The 23136-nt window shown below is 39.9% G+C and overlaps 4 protein-coding genes across 6 annotated transcripts; 3 read left to right on the top strand and 1 right to left on the bottom strand.

Moving 5' to 3' along the window:
* Nucleotides 1–65: 65 nt before the first annotated feature.
* On the top strand, nucleotides 66–10810 carry LOC134178313 (uncharacterized). Its single transcript, XM_062645176.1, has 20 exons — nucleotides 66–153; nucleotides 2553–2769; nucleotides 2831–2986; nucleotides 3068–3108; nucleotides 4233–4327; nucleotides 4388–4664; nucleotides 4740–5493; nucleotides 5550–5609; nucleotides 5674–6249; nucleotides 6314–6586; nucleotides 6645–6831; nucleotides 6893–7152; nucleotides 8155–8250; nucleotides 8380–8616; nucleotides 8686–9105; nucleotides 9315–9503; nucleotides 9566–9753; nucleotides 9814–9931; nucleotides 10003–10335; nucleotides 10528–10810. Exons 6-20 carry the CDS (start codon nucleotides 4614–4616, stop codon nucleotides 10794–10796), a joined length of 4011 nt encoding a protein of 1336 aa, XP_062501160.1. The 5' UTR covers nucleotides 66–153; nucleotides 2553–2769; nucleotides 2831–2986; nucleotides 3068–3108; nucleotides 4233–4327; nucleotides 4388–4613; the 3' UTR covers nucleotides 10797–10810.
* Nucleotides 10800–13497, top strand: LOC134177939 (uncharacterized; the record flags this gene model as incomplete). The annotated part of the gene is made up of 6 exons (XM_062644716.1): nucleotides 10800–10947; nucleotides 11010–11201; nucleotides 11515–11714; nucleotides 11775–11892; nucleotides 11946–13120; nucleotides 13221–13497. Coding segments are annotated over 6 exons (1932 nt in total), but the record flags the coding sequence as incomplete, so codon positions are not given.
* A 499-nt stretch (nucleotides 13498–13996) lies between these two features.
* Nucleotides 13997–20943, top strand: LOC134179060 (probable ATP-dependent RNA helicase DHX35). 3 transcript variants are annotated; one of them, XM_062645964.1, is made up of 31 exons: nucleotides 13997–14072; nucleotides 14141–14274; nucleotides 15766–15849; nucleotides 15941–16027; nucleotides 16097–16144; nucleotides 16435–16491; nucleotides 16547–16608; nucleotides 16667–16736; nucleotides 17170–17229; nucleotides 17310–17353; nucleotides 17416–17484; nucleotides 17549–17645; nucleotides 17737–17768; nucleotides 17824–17905; nucleotides 18084–18122; nucleotides 18320–18377; nucleotides 18438–18491; nucleotides 18546–18620; nucleotides 18938–18961; nucleotides 19026–19074; nucleotides 19135–19210; nucleotides 19281–19335; nucleotides 19459–19554; nucleotides 19652–19746; nucleotides 19807–19933; nucleotides 19988–20071; nucleotides 20141–20222; nucleotides 20285–20356; nucleotides 20411–20468; nucleotides 20692–20745; nucleotides 20804–20943. In XM_062645964.1, the coding sequence occupies exons 1-31, from the start codon at nucleotides 14039–14041 to the stop codon at nucleotides 20843–20845; spliced, it is 2100 nt and encodes a 699-aa protein (XP_062501948.1). In that variant the 5' UTR covers nucleotides 13997–14038; the 3' UTR covers nucleotides 20846–20943. The 3 variants fall into 3 exon arrangements, with proteins under 3 accessions (XP_062501948.1, XP_062501947.1, XP_062501946.1); XM_062645963.1 differs by having other exon boundaries at nucleotides 19652–19933; XM_062645962.1 differs by having other exon boundaries at nucleotides 18438–18620; nucleotides 19652–19933.
* LOC134179062 (AFG2-interacting ribosome maturation factor-like) lies at nucleotides 20342–22685 on the bottom strand. The gene is made up of 5 exons (XM_062645965.1): nucleotides 22231–22685; nucleotides 21836–21915; nucleotides 21208–21310; nucleotides 21030–21139; nucleotides 20342–20959 (listed from the first exon to the last, which is right to left on the bottom strand). The coding sequence occupies exons 1-5, from the start codon at nucleotides 22554–22556 to the stop codon at nucleotides 20910–20912; spliced, it is 669 nt and encodes a 222-aa protein (XP_062501949.1). The 5' UTR covers nucleotides 22557–22685; the 3' UTR covers nucleotides 20342–20909.
* Between the last annotated feature and the right edge of the window lie 451 nt (nucleotides 22686–23136).

Genomic DNA, 23136 nt, shown 5'->3' with positions numbered 1-23136 from the left:
AAACACTAACGCACGTTAGGTTAGTTAATCGAGGTTGCGTTGTGCTAAACATAGCGCGCGTGTTACAGAAATTTCCTACCACACTATTCGCAGCCTCTAGACAAGGAACGTTCACTAGGAGATTGGAATATGGTAGAACAAGGAAAAGACTGCGTAAGTGTGTTGTGTGTGTGTGTGTGTGTGTGTGTGTGTGTGTGTGTGTGTGTGTGTGTGTGTGTGTGTGTGTGTGTGTGTGTGTGTGTGTGTGTGTGTGTGTGTGTGTATCCGGGACTTTGCAGGGTTGCAGGTTCAAGTCACAGTGATGGTGAGCTATGCCATAATTCCTTGGGCAAGAAGCTCACACACAATTGCCTTTCTCGACTCAGGAGTATAAATGAGTATCTGGTCATTGACTGGGGTGGCAAAGGCCCTGACTGCGGACAAACTCCATCAGCTACTGGGGTCCTGGTGGGACTTGGGGCGTCGCAGTGGGTGCTCCTGCGAGTGTACCTGGCCAGGCTCCAGGAGATTGCTTTGCATGGTCCATAGCTCCTGCGTAGTGCACAGGAACCCAGCCATCTGGCTGGAGGCGTAACTGTAATGAACAGCAGCTCCTTATCCATTTGCCGTGTGTGTGTGTGTGTGTGTGTGTGTGTGTGTGTGTGTGTGTGTGTGTGTGTGTGTGTGGTGTGTGGTGTGTGGTGCTATAGCTCAGTTGGTTAGAGTGTCATTCAATAGAGTGTGTACATCCGGGACCTTGCAGGGTTGCAAGTTTAAGTCACAGTGATGGCGAGCTATGGCATAATTAATTTTCTTGGGCAAGAAACTCGCACAATTGCCTCAGGAGCATAAATGAGGACCTGGTCATTGACTGGGGTCCTAAGCAGCCATCGGCTGTGATGTGACATCAACCACTGGGGTCCTGGTGAGACTTCTGGTGCTCACACCACAGTTGACTTCACAACTGATGATCCTGCGATTACCTGGCTCTGCTCCAGGAGATTGCTAGCACAGGCTCAGAGTTTCTTCTGAGTAGTGCGCAGGAGCCCAGCTGTTAGCTGGTGGGCGTGACCAAGAAATTGGCAGCTCCCAATGTTTGATGTTTGTGAAATTACATGTGTGTGAATGACACTGAGTGTGTTTACTACAAAGGATTCAGTGGAGCGAACTGTGACAAACCATATTGTCCTGGCAACTACAATGCCAAGTTTCATTAATTATTAATTAATGTAAATCTCTCAATGTGATGAAGGTTGGACTGTACTGTCGATAAATGTTAACAGAGTTTTTGAATTTAAATTAAATTTTATGTTTGTGGGTGGTGGGTGTCATCTCTTTTCAAATAAGGTTACATTTGAAACAGTGCCATTGTGGTTACATGCAGCACAGTGGGATCAATTTGTGGGCAGGTGTATAATACGACTTAACCATGTGCTTATGCATGAACTCGAGAGACTTTCCAGGTTGACAATAGTGCATGATGGAAGCTTAGTCTGTAAGTTCAGTTTTGTCTCTCAGCTTGTGTGTGGTGCTGTGTCAATGCTTTTGTTATTCTCTGTACTTCCACAATAGCAATACAAACTATACTGTTTGGTGCTGTGGCTAGAATGGCTGATGGTTTAAAGATTGATTTACCCAACGTACCTTTCTTGTTTTTTCTTTTTCATTTGTTGGAACTTTCACAAATACTGAAAACAGTAGACTATAGATAAACAAAGTGTAATGGTTTGGTTGTTCATTGTCCAGGCGATCTCCGAATTCACAGTATTCAGACATACACCAAAGTGCTGCCATGATGTAGTCAGCAAGGGTCTCATCTCTCGTTTCTTCAGATTTGTGTGTAAACCTCATCACATGAAAGTTGTGTAGATTGGTCAGTCGTTCATACGTCTGGCTGCCTGGTTTTTTCAGGTGTCATCAAGCGTTGGACGGGCTAATGAATTGCCAATGACTTGACTGTTTTAGGGAGACAGCTACCTGCTCTTCTTTTCTTATCCCTGGTCAAATAGTATAGTTGGCAATAAAATAGCGTTCAAGTCTTTCAGATGACTATGGCTAGACCAATCGCTCATATCCCAGTTGAATTCTTCGATATTCTTATATGGGAAATCCCATCTCTAGTGTTTGGCTGTTTGCGTGGGCAATTAAGTTAAATGATAGGTTATGTGGTGTGCAGTAAACTTTCTAATTGAGATATAATGTGTAGATAAGTTGGTGTTTAACTCCTTCTTCTGGTTGCTTTGTGAGATTAGTAACCACTATTCAACTTAACGTTTCAACTGTGTGTCTTGGAAAACACAACACTCCTCATTGCCAATTTGTTGTGTATTCAAACAACAAAAGGCATGCAAGAAAAATAGCACCGGTAATTATGATACTGTATGTGTCAACAAGGTGTGGTACCCAATACCCAAATGCTATATGCCAAACAATGATTGGCTTACCTTTATGTATGTGATGATTGAATTTGCTGTAACTGTAAAACTATGTCAAGTTAACAATAGAACTATTGCAAAGCTTTGTCATTATTATTCCAGAGCTTGTTTGCAGATTCTCAATGTTGTCTTCACTAGTTTTTCAGATTCTCTTGTTGGACGTCATTTTGTTAACTACTCCACTGTTGCCTGCCAATGGTCAGGGAGTTGTATCTTACGATGAGCTTAGAAAACAGATAGCCTCTCGAAGATTGAATTTTGGAGATTCAACAATTCAAACAGGAGAGTGTGTTGCTGTGCCAACTAGGCAAACTCTTCCTCTTACTGTTGAAGTAATTGAGACACGGATTGCAAAGTACACTGCATGTGCTGTTGACATGTTGATGCAGTCATTTTGCATTCAATCAATTTATTAGGTTACACAGGCTTACAGTGTCTGGATTAAAAAATGTAAAGACTTCTCGATCTCGAGGTCCACCGGGCAGCAAATTCGTGACTATTCAGTGGACTTCTCGCCGAAATCAGGCTGGAAAACGAATGAAGTTATGTTTTAGAGCTGTGCCTAAATCAGGGTGAGCCTTACGGTGGTATCTACACTCACTCAGCGTATAGTTTTCTTGGTAGTATTTATACTACTGTCTGTTTGTCTTAAGGTTGTACTCAGAAATTCGTTGCATTGTGGTGCTGGCTGGAGGTAAGTTGTACTACTACTTTAGTCTACTTATACAATCTAGTGAAATTATGTAGCTAAAATGTATTACTCGCATAGAAGAGCATGCCATTATAGAGTGCGTTTTACCATGCAGGGTTTTATTATACGTTGCAAATGAGAGAACTTTACCAACATGTACAGTTACACTTTAATTATATCTTGATCCAGCTTTGTAGACATCCTCGTGAAATTTTGAGCTCCCTTGATGCTCATTACTTCCAAGCTCATCAAATTTGGCAACTCGAATCCCACGGTGTATTTCAAGTCTTTGACTAACTATCATCATGATGCCTTCATCAACTGGTACAGCATCAACTACCATAATGGCCTTGGTTTACTGTGACTACAGTCTAGGTACCTCACTCTACATAAGGCAGGCACCTCATCTTGTAACAGCATGCTGGTATAGGGTTGAAGTAAACTCTGATATTAAAAACTCACTTATTACGGCATGTTCTTCTATGTGAGGTATGTACAGTAAGAAATGGGGCAACTTGTTGTTGTCAGATCCTTGTGTAAATATGGTATGTCATGTTTAGACACTTTATCTGCGGAAAGTGTGTAAATGTGGAAACTGTTGTTTATTGTTTTGATAGGTTTAATAACCTGTACAGTATGGCGATTTCTAATACACCAGGCAACCCCCCCCCCCCCCCGCCCCGAGTCTACTTCCTGTTTATAGGATGACGCAACTTCCGCGGACGGAACAAAACTCACCCGAGTTGAGTCCCCGAGAGCGGTCCCTGGCGAGTTAAGCGCTAGCCAGTCGAAATTGCACCCATCCGGCAGCGTTGATCTGTCCATTCGTCTTATATTTTGAGTAGCTGCTCGCCAAGTCTGTTATATATTTAAAGTTCTGTTTAATTTCTTACGGCTCGTAGCTGAATTAAAATTAAGCAACTGTGGTGTATGTGTTTGTGTGTTTGTGTGTGTGTTGTGTGTGTGTGTGTGTGTGTGTGTGTGTGTGTGTGTGTGTGTGTGTGTGTGTGTGTGTGTGTGTGTGTGTGTGTGTGTGTGTGTGTGCCTTTCCAAACACTGTATGCAGTGTGAACTAACAGATGTTCTCTTCTGTTTTGCATATGAAATTATCATGCTTTTGTGTACAGCTTTTGCTCCAACAATTGTTGAAGGATCCCAAACTCCGGTAGGTGATGGTGTTCCTTCATTTCAGAGTTGATTCTCTGTGCTGTTTGACCAGGAAGTAATGTTTATGTCAAGTGGTTTTACATGTTTAATGATTAATTAATGACAGCTGTTTTAGGTATTTCGATCTGCTAAGAAACGATTCATTCTGGTTGTGAAAGATGGTACTAATGGCAATGGTGGCATTATTGATTCTATTGATACTTCTTCACCAAGACTGTCAGTTAGTGGAAAGGAGCTGTCATTTTACTTATCAGAGAATGCAACCCTGGAAGAAGAAACTACATATTATGTACTGATGGATCTTGGTGTTGTTCTTGGATTACAAACATGCAAAGGAAGTAATGTACCATTTCTTGGTATATATGATAAAACATTTTGGAAGTTTACAACAGGTAAATAATGCATGCATATGCAACACACATCTTGTGGGAGTATTATAATATTATTGTGGTTACAAATATGTAAAGGCTGCCAAGCCGTGTACTACAAACGGTGGTCTCGGTGATTGTGAGCATCAGTGTGAGCCATTTGGAAATCAGTATCAGTGTTTATGTAATGAGGGTTATTACCTTGGTTCTGATCGTCACTCATGCTTTGAAACAGGATTGAAGTGTGTATGCAAACATGGAGTATGCAGAGGAGGGGGCGTGTGTGAGTGTGTGATTGGATGGAAAGGAAAGACATGTACTGAAGCTCAATGTCATTTACAAAATGAATGTTCTGGTAACGGTGACTGTTTGAGTCCTGGTGTTTGTGCTTGTAAAACAGGTTGGGGTAGACCAGCTTGTAATGTGGATTTGTGTACAGTCAATCGTGGTTGTGATGTCTGCACTAAGCAGATTGGATGTGGATGGTGTGACGATCAGCAAAGATGTGTTGCTGGGTCAGGATATGGCTCAAGAAATACACAGTGTAGGTCATGGGTTTACTATGGCTGCCAAGGAGCTGTGGTGTCTTTTTTAGATGAACTAACAAACAGTGATGAATTCTCACTTCTTCATTGTGTTAGAAAAAACTGTCAAGACTATAATATCCCCCGAACACAAGGTCCTGGAAGTTATAAGTTTTGTAACAAGTCTGCAACTATTTGTGCTAAATACGCAAGCTGCTTTGACATATTGGGAGATAAAGTTAGTTGGAATGAGAATAATTGTAGATTTGGCATGATGGGAGTGCAACACGAGGAGCTGTCACAACTAGGACTATCTATTACTAAACGAGGTGATTTTAGATTATGAAGATATTATGTGGTGCATAGAATAATTAATTATTTTTAGAAGCTAGTCGAGAGTCAAGGCAATCTGATTTTGATTTGACGTGTCTGCTTGCTGATGGATGTAAGTAATATTTTAGTAGTTGGGTGCTTTATGTTAATTGAGTGTGCTTTTGTATCAATTGCAGGTCCACAGATTGCTTGTGTGATGGGATTTGAAGAAAATGGTACGACAGTAGTTGATGAAACTATTCGTATCATTGCTGAATCAAATATTTTTGCTGATGACTTTCAACTACTTCGCAGAACAGCTTGGGTTGACACTTTCTTTGGGCGACAGAAAACTCTTGTGAGTGGACTTTCTGGGGATGAAAGTGGGGTTTCTGGGTTTGATGATGTTGAACCGCGTACTGTTATCTGGATAATGAGTAATGCTCAGTTTGTTCAAACACAAGATGTGGACACATACTCTGTGCTTACTGAAAAACACCAACAAATAAGAGAACAACTTTTAGGCATAATATGGGAAAATGTTGTTTATGAAGACCTCAGTCGGCCTTTGTATGCCGCAATTGCTGTTTGTTTGTACCTGTCTACTTTAGAAACTCCTGTACCACAACTACTTCGACTGCAAGCACAATTTTGGTATGAGTCCTACCATGGAATTGCAGATGACCTTGAGGTTTCTGAGTCAGCAGCTCTATTTATAAATTCCGTGTTGGATGAAAGTTATCCACCTCCAGCAGCTAATGGTGTGACAGGAAGTAAGGCATTTACTGCATCTATCCTTTTTGTAAACATCATTGCACATCTATTTCCTGTATCAAGGTTGTGTTCATGGGATTGTTGATCCTAGCACTTGCTCATGTGTTTGTAAGAAAGGTTGGCTGGGCGACGAATGCACCATTCCTGACTGCAACACAGAACTAGGATGTTGTGGCTCTGCACAGTGTTCAGGGAGTTCTAATGGTAAATGTATAATCGGTTCTGGAGGACGGCCAGAATGTCGCTGCACACCTCTTTCAGAATGGGTTGGAGACTGCTGTGACATATGTCGTCCTGTCATGAGCAATGTTGATCCACACCTGCAAGCTATTGATGGTACTTAAATCACATCAACTGATACTATCATTTTTGGTTGACTGTTTTGCTGTGACAGGTCACCCTTTTGATTACTTTGGTATTGGTTTATTTGCCAGCTGTTACAGCATTCCAAATGATTTTGGCGTTCAGCTGCTGTTCTTTAAGTACAAACATGCTTCGATGGTAGGTGGTGCAACACTTAAAATTGGAGATGGAGTAGCTTCTGTCACAACAACAAAAGAGTGGAATTTACCAACACTGAGGTGTACATGCAAAGAAATAACTAACCCTAATTTGATGAATGCATTTTTGATTTGCAAATAGAATAAATGGAACTGTACATGAAGTTGTGAAGGGCACTGTGATGACGTTGGCTGATAAGAAAATTTCTTTAGCAATCAGCCAAGGTGCTGCTGACAACTGTGTTGCTGAGTTCTTCTTTCAGTTTGGGAATGGTGCTACATATAAAATTCATGTTCGATATAGTGAGAAGATAGGACGTCAATACATAGATGCATCTTTGGGAGCTCCTATTCTATTTATGGGAACAACTACTGGATTGTGTGGCAACATGGATGGAAATTGTAACAATGACTTTATTGGTCCTGATGGAACAACATATAGTTATGACAATGTTGATGAGTTTGTAGAATCCTGTAAGAACACTATAGGTCTACTGAATTAATTTTTGTTTATTTAAATGTGTGCATGCATGCATGCATGTGCTTGTGTGTGTGTGCATGCATGCATGCATGTGCTTGTGTGTGTGTGTGTGTGTGTGTGTGTGTGTGTGTGTGTGTGTGTGTGTGTGTGCGTGTGTGTGTGTGTGTGTGCGTGTGTGTGCATGTGTGTGTGTGTGCATGTGTGATTGAAAGAAAACCAGCAGGATTCTTTTAATTAAATAATTTTGTGTTTTTAGTTTAATATTCTGTGCTTTTTATCAACTAGTATAGGGAGACTAACAAGCTCCCCAACTGAAGATTCTGGCTGTGGACCTGGCTGTTCATGGTCATGGAGTCATTCAAACTTCTTCCCTGGAGATTTGTTGGACAGTGATTATGATGCAAATAGAATTAGTCATCAACCCATTTATGGTAGTAACATATTTACAGACGTTGATTCACGAATGGTTGATGTGAGTAACTTAAAGTTTTCTGATGATTGTTATACGTACATGCTCAGAACTAAAATCTTTACATAGATGGCAAGAACAAGATGTTCTCAAGTCGGGTTAACTGACAAGAAACTGCAAGATTGTATGATTGACTTTGTGCTGACAGAAGATACAGCTTTTTTGGATCAGCAAGCATTCTTTATTGCTACTTTATTGTAGATCAACACTGCAAGAGTGGCGAGCTTTTACCGATTACTTTATATTTTTTATAACTGTTTTTGCTTGCACCAGGAAATTGCCCAGAGGACTGTTCTAATCATGGAGATTGTGTTGGGGGCCAGTATTGTAATTGTTCTGGGTTATGGAGAGGAGAAGACTGTGCATTAGGTACGACAATCTTCTGCAGTGTGTCTTAATTTGTGTGCATGTGCATTAATGATTGTTCACATTGTTTTTTATTTATTAACATTAGGTGGGTGTGATGATTGTCCAGAGAACAGCGAGTGTATTGAAGGCTTCTGTGTTTGTGAGTTTGGTTATTATGAAGAAGAGGGTCTTTGCTTGAAAGGTACTGTGAAGCTTATGTATGTATCTCTATAGTATGTATCTTCTCTTTCTGTTTGTGTGTTGCCAGTGCATGGATTGTGACTTTTGTACTCAGAATGCATTAAATAGCAACTGTCCTTTGTTTTTGTAGCATTCTGTGATAATGTAAACAATTGCACATCTCCTGTAAATGGTCAGTGTCGTGCCCCTGATGAATGTCTTTGCAATCCCGGTTTTATTGGAGCCGACTGTAGTGAGCTGGCTGTTTGCTCTGATGCATGCTCGAATCATGGTGCATGCACTGATGGTGGCAAATGTATCTGTGATCCTGACTGGGGTGGTGAACGTTGCAATATACCAACATGCGAAGCTTTACAAGGCTGCTTGGGTGAGTTCATGCTTTGTATAGTATTAGCTACTAACTGTACAGAAGTACATTGCTCATTTTGTCTTGCAGGACGTGGCAACTGCACTGAATTTGCCACCTGTGTGTGTGGTGTTGGTTGGACAGGTCCAACCTGTGGAATAGCTATCTGTTTCAACTTGAGTGATCACAACACAACATCTTGTTCAGGTCATGGTCATTGTGTTGAACCTGATCAATGTCTCTGTGAGGAAGGACACACTGGTAGCAACTGTGAAGTTCCTATGTACTGTCCTACTGTCTCCAATTGCAGTGGAAATGGTATGTGTGTGAGTGAAACCGAGTGTGTTTGCTATGAAGGATTTGGTGGAGCAAACTGTGACAGACCGTATTGTCCTGGCAACTGCAATGACAAGGGCAAATGCATTAGCGTGAATCTCTGTCAATGTGATGAAGGTTGGACTGGAGGAAACTGCAGTCAGCCATCTTGTGAAGACAAAAAATTTTGTTCTGGTAAAATCGTTTTTGTATTTTGATTATTAAAACTTAGGGACTTTCCATAAATGTCAATAGTGCAGAAGTAAATCTTACGTTTGTGCGCGAGTAGTGGGTGTCTTTTTTCTAAGTAATATCGATGACACTCTTCCGCTATATAAACTATTGACATTTATGGATGGTTTGATCCTTACACATCACAACAGACTTTTGTCTTTCTATTGTAGGTCATGGTTTATGTGTTGGTCCTAACAGCTGTCAGTGTGATGAGTTTTGGAAGGGAGATAGTTGTGACACTCCATTTTGTCCTACATCAAAAGGCAATCCTACAGAATGCAGTGGTAATGGTACTTGTATTGGACCTGGTATTTGTGAATGTGATAAACATTACTATGGAGCTGCATGTGAAACCACAGGTACAGCACAGCAGTATCATATATAGTGTCTGTTTAATAGTCACATGTTGTGTATGCTGCAGTTGCTCTTTCAATCATTTCTACTCCTGCTGATATTGCATCAACACTGAAAGACAAATTGATTGATATTGGAAGTAATGCAAGCAATTTGGTAACAGGTGAAAGTATCATCTTAAGCTGTTATGCAACAAGTTATCCTCCAGGAATACTTCATTTGTATAAAGATGGTAAACTAATAAAGAAAGAGCAGGTAGAGGTGTAATTAGTGTGAAGTTCCATAAGTTATGTATTTTTAGTGTTTTTTACGTAGGGTGTTGGTCTTATGCTGCGTGTATCAAGTCTTACTTTATTGGATGCTGGTCGATATCGTTGTGTTGCAAACAACACAGCAATGTCAGAGTCAAAAGAGTCAGTGCTTTCTGTTTCTCGTAAGTTTACACAAATGACTGCTGCTTACTTTTAGCAATATCATTTTGTAATTTATAATACTTTGTTTTAGAGCCTCCTATGGTCATATCACAGATTGTCTCTCCGAAGGATGTTTTATCAGAACGTAATGTGACTGTGCTGATTGGTAGTAGAATTGCACTTTGGTGTGAAGCATCTGGCTATCCAATTCCTGATGTGACATGGAGTGTGGCTGATGATATGTTTGCGGCCAATGTTGCTGGTGTTAAGGTTGAAGAAAATGGTCAACTGTTGGTCATTTTGTCAGCAGCCATTGATCACACGAACAAGTATACATGCAAAGCTACAAACAGACTTGGTGATATACGATCACTGTTTGACGTTGTGGTGTTGGCTTGCATATCTCGATCTCAGGGATGTTCAGGTGATGATGGTGCCATGTGAACACATACGTGAACACACACACACACACACACACACACACACACACACACACACACACACACACACACACACACACACACACACACACACACACACACACACACACACACTATGTCACATCACACCAAGTCTATTGACAAATTAAGATTATGTATCTATGTTGTGGTTGCAGGCAATGGGATATGTAATGCATCTGGGAGTTGTGAATGTCATGTTGGCTGGACAGCGAATAATTGCAGCATTCCAGTCTGTTATGGTAATTCTGCAGACAATCGTTTGTCTTGCTCTGGCCAAGGACGTTGTGTTCAACCTGACTTATGTGACTGCAATGAAGAGCACACAGGCAGCAGCTGTGAATTTTTAATATTCTGTCCGGTTGTGTCTAGCTGCAGTGGCAATGGCATTTGTATGAGTGAGACTGAATGTTCATGCTTTGATTGATACAGTGGAGTAGACTGTAGCACACCTCTGTGTGTGGGCGACTGTAGCAAAAACGGAAGATGCATAAATGCCAATGTGTGCAAATGCAATAATGGATGGACAGGCAGTGACTGCAGTAAGCCATCCTGCTTTGGTCATTACAACTGCTCAGGTACAAAGCACATAATCAGCATCTCTGTATGATGTACTAAATCAGACACACATCCTTTATAGGCTATGGCAGATGTGTTGGACCTGAACAGTGCAAGTGTGATGACTACTGGAAAGGAGATGCTTGTGATGTACCATCTTGTGTCTCAAGAAAAAGTGATGATGCATATGAATGCAGTGGTAACGGTCAATGTGTGGGACCTGCCATGTGTGTATGCAACAAAGAATACTATGGTATCAAATGTGAGTCAGAAGGTAAGAAACATGTCTACTACTATACTAGTAATACAAATCTAGTTGAAAGGAAACCTGTATATATATATATATATATATATATATATATATATATATATATATATATATATATATATTGATGTTTATATCTTAAAACAGAATAATTAATTTAACTATTTTTAGCTTAAAGTTGAGATTGAATGTAATTTTATTTATATACATGTACTTGTTGACAATGGATTTGACTCCAAATAATTGACCATATACTTGTGCTGCAAGTAATGATAATTATCTGATATGTTTGAAAGCGGTATGATTTTGTATTTTTATTTAGTTGTTCTGATTATTGGATCAATGCCTGCTGATATGGCATTGTCTCTTGGCACATCGGGAGACAGGCTGGTTGAAGTTGGCAGTAATGCTACTGATTTGCTGGCAGGACAGAATGCCACCTTTGGTTGTTTTGTGACAAGTGCTCCTGCAGCAAACATTCAACTGTTAAAGGATGGTCTTCCTTTACAACAGCTGAGAATGGTTAATAAGAAAGACAGAAAGGTTGTAATTGTGACATATACTGATGGAATATTTGTGTAGGGCAATGTGAGCTTTGTGCGTCTTTTCAATCTGACAGTGTCAGATGAAGGTGAATACACTTGTGTGGCTAACAACACACTAAGAATTGAGTTGAGAAAGTCAATCATCTTTGTGTCTCGTAAGTCAGAGTATCTGATGTATTACTTCTTCTTCTACGATAATTGTTTGTAGAGCCTCCTGTAATCCAAGTCACTCATCTTGCACTCGATGAAATAGCTGTTGGTGCTAATGTGACAGTAAATGTTGGTGCTCGCATTGTGTTACGTTGTGAAGCATCAGGTTACCCCATACCATCTCTGTCGTGGACTATTGATGGAGTTTCCATCAACTCTATGTCTCGTATTGAAATCAAAGAAAATGGTACTTTGCTGATTGTGTCTAATGTTCTTGCATCTGATTCCAATAGATACACTTGCAGTGCGAAGAACAGAGTTAGTGAAACGGAGCAGTCATCTGTAGTTACAGTGAGGACTTGTGTGTCAGCATTTCGTCAATTTTTACAACCAAAATGCGTTGTGACAATTCTGCTGCTGGAGAAATCTGAAACTGTTTTGGCATCATTAAGGTCTGATCAAGCACAACTGTTGCTACAACAATTAGAGGACATAATGACAAGGCAAGGCATTGGGGTTGATGTAAAGAACTTGTATGGTGTGGTTACATTTGGGGACAGAGCAGAGCCTCGTATCTTGCAAGCAGGTTTTCCCTTGTCGGATCTTTTTGGTGTCCAAGCTGTGCCATCTGCTTTGCAACAACTTACCCATAGGTCAACTTTAACACAGTCTGATGGTTATCAGGCATTGTTACATGCTTTGGAGGAAATAGAAATGGGAGCGAGCATTAAGAGTCAATGTGCAAGCAACTTATTGCTTGCAACTGCTCATCATAGGACAGCTAATATCATGATTAATTTTCCTACATTAAGGAGAAGATTGTGCAAGCATCAGCCTTTTATGATTACTAGTTTACTGAATGTTGAATTTATTACAAGGAATAGTTCACAAGTTATCATGGGCATAGATTGGAATGGCAACTTCTATGGCGTTTCTTCTCAATTTGATGATACCCTGTTACTGCGTAGAAACATTCAGTTTTTGCCTGTTCAATACTCTACATGCTTGTCACTGAATCACTATGGACGACTATCTCTATATTTCCACGGGTCTGTGTGGGACATCAGTCGACTCAACACAACAGTGGAACAGAAGGCTTTAGTTTATGCCACTGTGTCATCTCTACAACGCTTGACATCATGTGAGGAATGCACATGCTCAAAGGATGGATTACCACGATGTGTACACGTGAAGAATTCATCTTATTGTCAATGCAGACGTAAAGGTGACACGGTATGTTGCTTTACTTTACTTAATTAATAAGTTAGTATATTTTGTATGGTTGTCATTGTCATTGTTGAACTGACATCTTCAACATTTTTATATGTTTTAGGTGGACAGCTGTGCACTTGCAGCTGAAAGAATTTGTGTTCGAAGTCCCAGTCAGAGATATTTTCTGGACATACCTTCTACTTGTAAAGTCATCACTTGACTGTAGCAGCAGGAGTGACAGACAAGAACGACATGGACTCTTTTACATGACTGTAGCTAATATAAGTAGCTACAGTGACATGGAGGTTTTGTTTTTTTTTGTTTGGTGTTGCATGTTTACGGATCACACAAAACGATTTCGGCTTCGTCAATAGCTGGAGAAAATGAGATAAAGAGTGTCAATATGTGCTGCGGTGTTGAGTCATTATAACTAAGTTGTGTACATGCGCGCGAGGGTAACGCGCGCTCCACGCAGTCGAACGACTCTGGATTCAATTGTACAGAGGAGCACTGCACCGCAGTGTAACAGAACAAACCGTCCCCCAGACCAAATGGACTGGCCTATAGTGTCCCACCTGAAAGTCTCGATCCCGTCTTCGTCGCCATGCAAATTCCACCAACGAACGGTGTAGCTATATCGCTTCAAATGATCGTCTTCACGTCTTATAACTAACCACGTCCCGAATAAACCTCGCATGCCATCCTCTGCTCTAATTGTTTAAATATCTTACTACAGCCTGTTCCCCCCATTTTCTTCTGACCTCTCCCAATAGCACTACTGCACAAGTACTCCTGCAGAAGACCTCGCTCAAAAGTGTGACGCGGCGGTAAGGTCTGGCTACGCGAGTCAATCCGGGCTTTTCAAAGTTGCTAATTCTTAATTAATTAGTTAAACTGCACGCAGTCTCTCATCTTGTTTTGTAATCTAAGACAGTCAACATGTCTGGATTTGCTCCGAAGTTCTGGAGGCCAGGTTACTTTATACTTCTACGTAGAATTTGTTTGGTAAGTTTTAGGTTTTATTGTTTCTTTGTGTGAAAGGAACGGAAGCTCCAGAATCTAAAGTGAGAATAGAGAGGCCATACAGTCAAGAAAGTTATGCTGACTCTATAGCTTACAACCCATACTTGTCATTGTCAATGCAACAACAGAGACAGAGACTGCCTGTATTCAAGGTAAACGATACAAGAGTTTTAATGAAATATTTTTTGTGTGAACTTGCTCTTGTGCATTTGTTTGTTTTTTGTCTGCCTGCTTGCCTGTTTGTCTATCCGTCTGCTTGGCTGTCAGTCTGTCTTCCTGCCTAGCTGTCTCTGTCAATGTAGAGTACATATATTTCTTATACAAAACATTATTACAGTCTACAATACGCTAAAATCAGCAATCTCTAAGACAACTTGGACCCAAGAGGTCCCTAATTACGACTAAGAGTCAAACAGTTGACAATAAGCTAACAAAGTTACTAATGGCGCCAACTGAGTCACCACTATACTTGAGTCTGCTCATGAATCTTCTGCAGTAACACTCTTGCATTGCATTGCTGCATCGCAATTGAGAACCAAGCTGTCCATTGATTTTTGAACTCGTCTTGTCTGCACTCAGTTGTCCATGTTGCTATGGATGAGAGCTGGTTGAGATATTTTTGGGTCACTTGCCCTTACCAACTACAGTGCTTCATCACAAGAGGAATGAAATTCAGTGCAGTTTCACAAAGACGTGCCTTTTTGGCGTATTTTTTGTCTGTTTGTCTGTCTGTCTGTCTGTCTGTCTGTCTGTCTGTCTGTCTGTTTGTCAATGGTAGTATATTTTCATAAATTGACACTAAAACATCCACATATCATAAACTAAAAGAATGTCCAACGACCACCAAGGCTGCAAACAAAACACTAAACTATTTGGCTAACAACTGCTCAGAATACGAGTCAAACTCTACATGTTCACGTCTGGAGAGTCTACTGAGTTTTCTTGCAGTCGCTTTAGTGTTGCAACGCTGAAGAGGACCTGAGAAGCACCGTCTCTGTCTGTCTGTCTGCCTGCCTGCCTGCCTGTCTGTCTGTCTGTCTGTCTGTCTGTCTGTCTGTCTGTCTGTCTGTCTGTTTTGAACATTTTGGTCGCTGGGGTGAGTTGGCAGAATTGCTTGTACAAGAACTGGCAAAAAGGCAAAAGCTATTGGAAATACCAAATCAGCAGTAGAATTTGTCACTGACTGGAGATGACACCATTCTGTTCTATTACAGACATCTAACAGCCAAGTGATGTTACGAAAAATATCTCACTTGTTACATAGTCAAATAGAGATAGACAAATTTAGAGATAGGGATATTCAGTTTTTTATCCATTAGGTCTGAATGAATAGAGTAATGGACTGAGGTGTATATTTTGCTTTGAAGATTTACTTGTTGTATCTTTGAAGTTTAAAATCAATAAAACAATCTGTCTGACTGTCTCATATACCCTATTTTGCATGATAAATCACAATTGAGAGTACATGATGGTTGCCTGCATGCCAGTCAGTACGTCCTCCTTGTCATGTGTCTGTCGTGTCAGTCAGCATGGTATCTACTAGTCTGCACTATTGTTTGTTATTTTGTCTTGCTAGCATTTTCTTCTTTGATTTACACTTTTTGCACAAATACAGATAAAGTGCTGTGTGTATTTTATTGCAGCATCGAAATCATATTCTGTATTTACTTGAGAAACATCAGACTGTTGTTATAGTAGGGGAGACGGGCTGTGGCAAAAGCACACAGGTATACACATGTTATCCAAATTGCATGCATTAATACACACATAGATATAAATGCACTTGCATGTGTATATGGTATGTGTTTGGATGTTTAGATTCCACAGTATTTGTATGAGAGTGGATGGACGAATTCCCAGAAAATTATTGGGGTCACACAACCGAGAAGAGTTGCTACCACTACAGTATACAGTTGCATGCCCTACAACAGTTGGTGTTGTCTGATTGTCACATTGCGTGTGATTCTATGAAAGGTTGCGGGTCGTGTCGCTGAAGAGATGGGATGCATGTTAGGTCAAGAGGTTAGGTGATATAGTATTGACTGGATCAGTGTATGTGTTTTGCGTACATGCTTTACATCTGTTTGCTTACTTGTTTGTTTGTTGGTTCATGCGTCATGTCTCTTGAGTCTATCCATCTTTTTTAACTTATGCATGTATGAAATTAGACTGAAAGACAAACAGACAGATGTATAGATGGATAAAAGTACCGAGTGTTATCTTGTATGTGTCATCATCTAGTCTCGCGTAGCCAGATCCTTTTCCTGTGTCATGCTTTCGTGAAAAATATTGCAATATGTTTGGCTATGCAGGTTGGCTATGTGATTCGTTTCGATGATGTATCAGATCCAAAAAGGACAAAAGTCAAGGTAAGCAGAAGAGTAGTCATCAGTTAGTCTCATTTTGTGATGCCGTGTGTGACAGTTTCTTACTGATGGGTTGTTGGTACGAGAGATGATGGGCGATCCATTACTAAACAAATACAGGTGTAAAGAGATTCGTATTCTGAGTCGTAACGGTGGCTGGAAATTTATAGTTTTGCAGCGTTTTGATGCTGGATGAAGCACATGAACGGTCCCTTTATACGGATATTATTACTGGTCTACTGAAGAAGGTGAGGCAAGTAGTGACTTGCTTATCCTTTACGAAAACTTTGTTTTTTATCTGCTTGTTTGTGTTCAGCTGATTGTATGATGTACATGTGGCCGGTGTATCTGTTTTTATGTATATTTGGGTTATCTATGTGGCTATTTGTTTGCAGTTTATTTATAATTTTTTATCCAGAGATTTGCATGTCTGTTTGTCTGTCTTATTCAATTGGTTTTTATTAGTTGTATGTTTGTTTGTATGTTTGCCCGTTTCTTTCTTTGCCTTTCTATTTATCTGCCCGTTTCTTGTTAACCAATTTACATTTGTTGTTTGTTTTGCCTTGCATAAGCAAACATTTGACTTTCTCTCTATTTTTTGTTCATCTTTGTGTCCGTTTGTTTGCAGTACAGTATACATACCGTATATATATATTTGTGTGATTTGCTTATAATTGCCAGATTCTTAAGAAACGTCTTGATCTAAAACTCATTGTGTCAAGTGCCACTCTTGATGCTGAGGTATAGTTATGTATGTATTCTACTGACAATACAATTAAATTATACAATTGATCGTTTACTAACCACTCATGTATTCACAGATGTTCAGAGATTTCTTTAATCTCAACACATCTGGTGACTCCAAGTATGTCATATCATCTCACTTAATTGACTGATGTCCCTTCATATACAATTTTGTCCATTTAGGAAAGACACGGCAGCTATTCTGACAGTCAAAGGTCGAATGTTTCCTGTGGATATTTATTACAGCTACTAGTAAGATGCTCAGTTTGCTGGTCTGTCATTCGTTCTGCTTGTCAGTTAACATGTCTACATTCAGTCCTGTTCCTGATTACATCAAGTCTACTGTATCTACCATATGGGCGATACATCAAGATGAGAGACCTGGTGATATTCTTGCATTTCTTACTGGACAAGTATGTGATACAGATGTGTTGATACATTATTTGGGATGTACTAACTTTCATTGGCAACGGAACTTATGAAATTTGTTGCTTATTTATTTAGGAAGAGGTGGAACGTGTTGTTGCTCTTGTCCTGTTAGTGTCATGTGATATTGTGTGGCAGAAAAATTGATGCTATTAATTTATGTAGAGAAAGGGCAGAGACATTGCCTGATTCTGCTAATCAGCTGATGGTGCTTCCAATGTATGGTGGGTTACCAGCTTCTGAACAGGTTGGTGTGTGTGTGTGTGTGTGTGTGTGTGTGTGTGTGTGTGTGTGTGTGTGTGTGTGTGTGTGTGTGTGTGTGTGTGTGTGTGTGTGTACACGTGTGTGTCCTTGTTGTGTGGTTGCATGTGTGTGCTAGTACATTTACGTGTGTTTGTTTTAATCTTAATTCTTAATTCTTATAGCTTAAAGTGTTTGGAAGAACTCCAACTGATGCTCGAAAAGTTAGTCTCTCAATAACTATATTGCATTTGAAATATTTTGTAAGAAGCACAACAACACTACCAATATATATATATATATATATATATATATATATATATATATATATATATATATATATGGATTCTAATTACCCAGTATATCTTATTGAATCAATTGAGTACATGTCGATTGGCTGATGTGCTGTGTTATTGTTCAGGTTGTTGTAGCAACCAACATTGCTGAAGCATCAATCACAATCAATGGGATTGTGTATGGTCAGTGATCAGTGTTCGCTTTTAACTTATTTTTTGTAAATAAACACGATATGGTTGCAGTGATTGACTGTGGGTTTGTCAAAGTAAGAGCCTACAATCCAAACAATGGATTGGGTGAGTTGCAGATCAGCTCGTTTGGTGTTGTTGCTTATTGGTGTTTGTGTACAGAATCTCTGGTTGTTACTCCTGTCTCACAGTCGTCTGCCACTCAGCGATCTGGCAGGGCAGGACGAGTCAGATCAGGTGAGACTTTTAGAGCAGACAGAAGAACATGAGAGAATTGGTTGAGAGCTGGAGACATACGCAAGCATACACCGAAGCAGGCAAAGAGATTGAGGAATATGTTAATTAGCAACAGACGGACAGACGGATAGACAGACACACAGACAGACAGAAATAGGCAAATATGGTAGGTGGTCAGACAAATAGGTAACCAGGCATAGAGTCCAAACAGATGACTGATGGATAGAATAGCAATCACTAAGGCAATGACCATGATTAACACACGATGAATCAAGAAAACGAATTATCTCAGTTGTTAACCAATTTGTCAATTCTAGGCAAATCTTTTCGACTCTACACAGGTCAGTTGCTATACACCCAATGTGTTCTCGACGGGCTGCATAGTGTGTTGTGTTCAACTCATAGAAAAGGATTTTAAAAAGCTCCCTGTTGCTGCAGTACCAGAAATGCAACGGTGTGTAATTATGTTGCTTGAATTGCGTTGCGTTCTGTCACTTGTTTGTTTGTAATTCAGAAGCAATTTGGCTACAGTGGTATTACAGTTGAAATCAATGGGAATTGACAACGTGTTGAGGTTCAGTTTTCTGTCTGTAAGACATTGCTTGCCAAGTTTGTTGATTAAAATAAATAAAAATTAAGTCTGTGCTATCCACAATACAGCCTCCACCAGCTAAGTCTATGATAAGAGCTCTGGATCTCTTGTATGCTCTGGGAGGTACAAATGTAACTGTGTGTGTGTGTGTGTGTGTGTGTGTGTGTGTGTGTGTGTGTGTGTCCATCCGTCCGTCCGTCCGTCTGTCTGTCTACCTGTCCTCCACATGTCATTTTATGTGTACAGGACTGGATGATAATGGGAGCTTAACTCATCCACTTGGTCTCCAAATGGCTGAATTTCCACTTCATCCAATGTTTGCTAAAATGCTGCTTACATCAGGCAAGTGAAAACACAAACAACGTGCAATCATACACAAACCAAGAATGACTGCAATCCTTCAAGAAAACAGCTTTCTCCATTTTCATTTATTGTTTAGGAGAGTTTGGGTGCTCAGACGAAGCAGTAACAATAGCGGCCATGCTGCAACTGGACAACATCTTTCTACGTCCACCAAACAAGAAACGAGAATCAGTGAGACAACATAACATCTCTTATCAAACAGCAAATAAGTCACTGCTTGTGTATGCACAGGACCGAGCACGACTGGCATTCTCTGTCTACGAGGGAGATCACCTGACCATGCTCAATGTTTACAAGGCATTTATAAGTCACAAAAAAAGTGCTCGATTTTGCCACAAGCATTTTCTGAACTATCGGGGTGCGTAAATTTCAAAATGGAAAGGACAAATAACTTGTTAATATTAATGACTAGTATTATGCCGTGCTGTTGACATCCGGGAGCAGTTGATCAAAACATTGCGACGTTTTAAAGTGAAAATTAAACCAGTTGAAGATGGTAAGTAAGCTTGTGCACATGTTTGTGTCTTATTGCTTGAAACGAGTGATCACAACATGTTGCGTTTAGATGAGTGTGAGCCTGTGCAGAGGTGTATTGTATCTGGATTCTTTGCTAACGCTGCTCGCCTTCATCCCAGCGGTACATACAGGTTGCATCGATCTGATTGATTTTTGTTGTTTGCTTTGTTGTACACTGCAATGTGGTTGGAAGGACAGTCCGAGACGATCATCCTTTAGAGATCCATCCCACATCAGTTCTGTATGGAGAGAAATTGCCGCAATGGTGTGTGGAGTTGATCGACTTGTGATGCGTTGTGATGATACAGATGTGTTGTAGGGTGGTGTTCCACGAGGTTATTCAGACAAACAAAGATTACATGAGAGACATCACTGTGGTAAAGAGATTCTGTTGTTTGGGTCTCAGCCAATGTGTCTCCTGCCTACATGCATCCTATCTCTGCCTGTCACTCTCATCTTGCCTGCCTGCATGTCTGTTTGTCTGTCTGTCTGTTCAATGATCGACCAGTGTGCCTGACTGCATGATGGCCTTTGTGTCGACATATGAAATTTTGAGAGTTTATATTAACAGATATCATGTTTGGTTCATTATTCTTTCAGATTGAACCGGAGTGGCTATATGAGCTAGCACCTCATTATTACGAGTTTGGAACGGTCGGTTCCTAACAGTTAAGAGAGCTATCATAGTATTCACCCGTTCCTTCTCATTTAGGCAGGAGAATTGGCAGCAAAACGAGCCAAGACGACATCTTGACAAGTAGTAATCACTGTTGACCACAGTAACACATCAGCCCTTGCTGTCTGTGACAGCTAACCAACTAATCCTTTTTCTGTTCACCTGTGGTGAACCGAAGATACTGGATTGTATCTGTACCAAGAAATTACAAAAATAGAAATTTAGTGTACTTTTAAAAAATTGCATATTACACTGTACGTACCATATGCTTGCTGAAAAGCCAACTTGTTATACCATTGCGCTTGAATCTTTGTGACTGTCTCCACTTCCTCGCATTTCAGAGTAGCCAGCAAGCTCTCTTTCCTCATCACTCTATGTACCATAACACAAACCAATCGGATAGAGACATGCCTGTAGAAGGCACAAACAGACAGCCGTACTCTTTACTATAGAAATCTGTAATGTCACCGAGCCAGTGGAGTATGTCGTGAATAGAAGGTCGAGTCGTATGTCTCTTCTTGCCATCGTCTTCACTCACTCGACCTGAAATTGCATAATGTGCAAAAGCACACCAAAAATTTGCAAACTATTTTGTCACTGTATTAGTTAAAATGTGTGTTGGTCTCAGATTTAAGTTTGAAGTCGTCTCATGTATTGCAAACAAAAAATGTATTGGCATTGCAAGATGACGTCAGTGTATGAGTTGCCTCGTGGTCCATTTTTCTGTATACTGTGTGTACATGATTGACCCTATTGTAATGTAATTCATAATTCGTCTGACAATACATTAACTGCAGATTAAAATAAGTCTGCTTAATAGTTGTATTTACTGATTTGATGCTATTTAAGGACATTAACCTCAAGGAAGGAAATTACTAGCCTTTCAGTCAGGGACACATTGATGCCTATGTAGAGATACTTCCACGAGTAAATAATTGCCTTGATTAAAATCTGTGCCACAGACGTTTTGATTAGCCTTCTTGTCACCTAGCAATGCCTGTACTGTAGTACTACAACATATTATTAATTTATTAATATCAAATAGTAGTTTAAGCACGTGCTACTCACCAGCAAATTCTTGGAAAACGTGGTCCATTGCTGTCTTGTACTGACATGCTATTTCACTGCTAACAGACTTGAAGGTAGATCTGTAACAAATAAAGTTTGAATGTACAAACAGTCCAACACAAGCACAATTGAACCACAAAATCAATTAGGTAATAATTAATTAATTATTGATAATTAATTATTAATAATTATTTATTAATCAATTATTAATTAATAATCAATTACTAATAATATATTTTACTTACTATTAATTTATTAACTAATTAATTATCAATTATTTAATTAATTAATTAATCGTGCAATCTCAACCCAGACTCTGTAATTGTTTGAGTGTACAAACGATCACACCAAAATAGAAATCCAGAGTCTGGAGTGAAGCTGTCTCTGCTACTTGCATTGTCTGTTGCATTCCTTCCAGTAACGTTTCCATTGATTTCCTTTGCTTGTATAGCAATCGTGATGGAAGGTCAGGAAACCTTTGCTCCGTCAAACAACCCCACAAGTGTTGCTGTTGTCTAGACTCGCAGATAACGCTCAAACGCTCTGATGAAGAAAGAATTGAGTCAACAAGACTGGACGAGTCAGCTTCCGTCAGTTTCCACAACTCGTGCTGCTGCAGAACCGTTTGAACAAGCGGAATCAACCGTTCATAACAATCGACGGCCATCGTCAGAACAATAAGCATATATAACGGTAGTCTGTACGAAACACTTTGTAGCATCCGGGACACAGAGTACACAACATTCCAAATAGATTTTGTATTATGTGTACACACCTTTATTAGGTTAGGTATTAGATAAAATATTTTATATATCTAAAAACTAATATAAAAGATACAAACACACAATACTACACCTACTAATTACTGTCTGTTCTCCATAAGCGTGAACTCGAAAGTGAGTAATGAAGTAGAGGTCACATCAGGTGTGCTCATTAGAGCACTAAGAGCTGTTCCAGTTGGACCATGTTATACCAATTATCTTAAATGGTTCCAGTTGCTGATCAGCTGATCCGTTGGTCTTACAAGATAATTGGATAATAACCATTGCTCCACCTGTTTGTGCTTGATATGCACAAGTATTATCCTTTCGTTTGCAGGAAAGGCCTAGATAATTTGATAAACAGAAATGCCAGACCTAGCGGTTTCTAACGATACCGAGATCATCGCGAAAGTCCACTAAACAGCAGATATTGATGATTTTCAAGTTCACACTTATGGGAAACAGACGGTAGTTTATGTGGCATCTCTTATTTGTATATATAGTAGACTATTCATTTCACACCTAGCCTGACGTAATCAC

This window comes from Corticium candelabrum, chromosome 4, assembly GCF_963422355.1.
Source record: "Corticium candelabrum chromosome 4, ooCorCand1.1, whole genome shotgun sequence".
Classification (NCBI taxonomy): Eukaryota; Metazoa; Porifera; class Homoscleromorpha; order Homosclerophorida; family Plakinidae; genus Corticium; species Corticium candelabrum.
The sequence above is the reverse complement of the archived record's forward strand: the minus strand, read 5'-3'. Positions and strand labels throughout refer to the sequence as shown.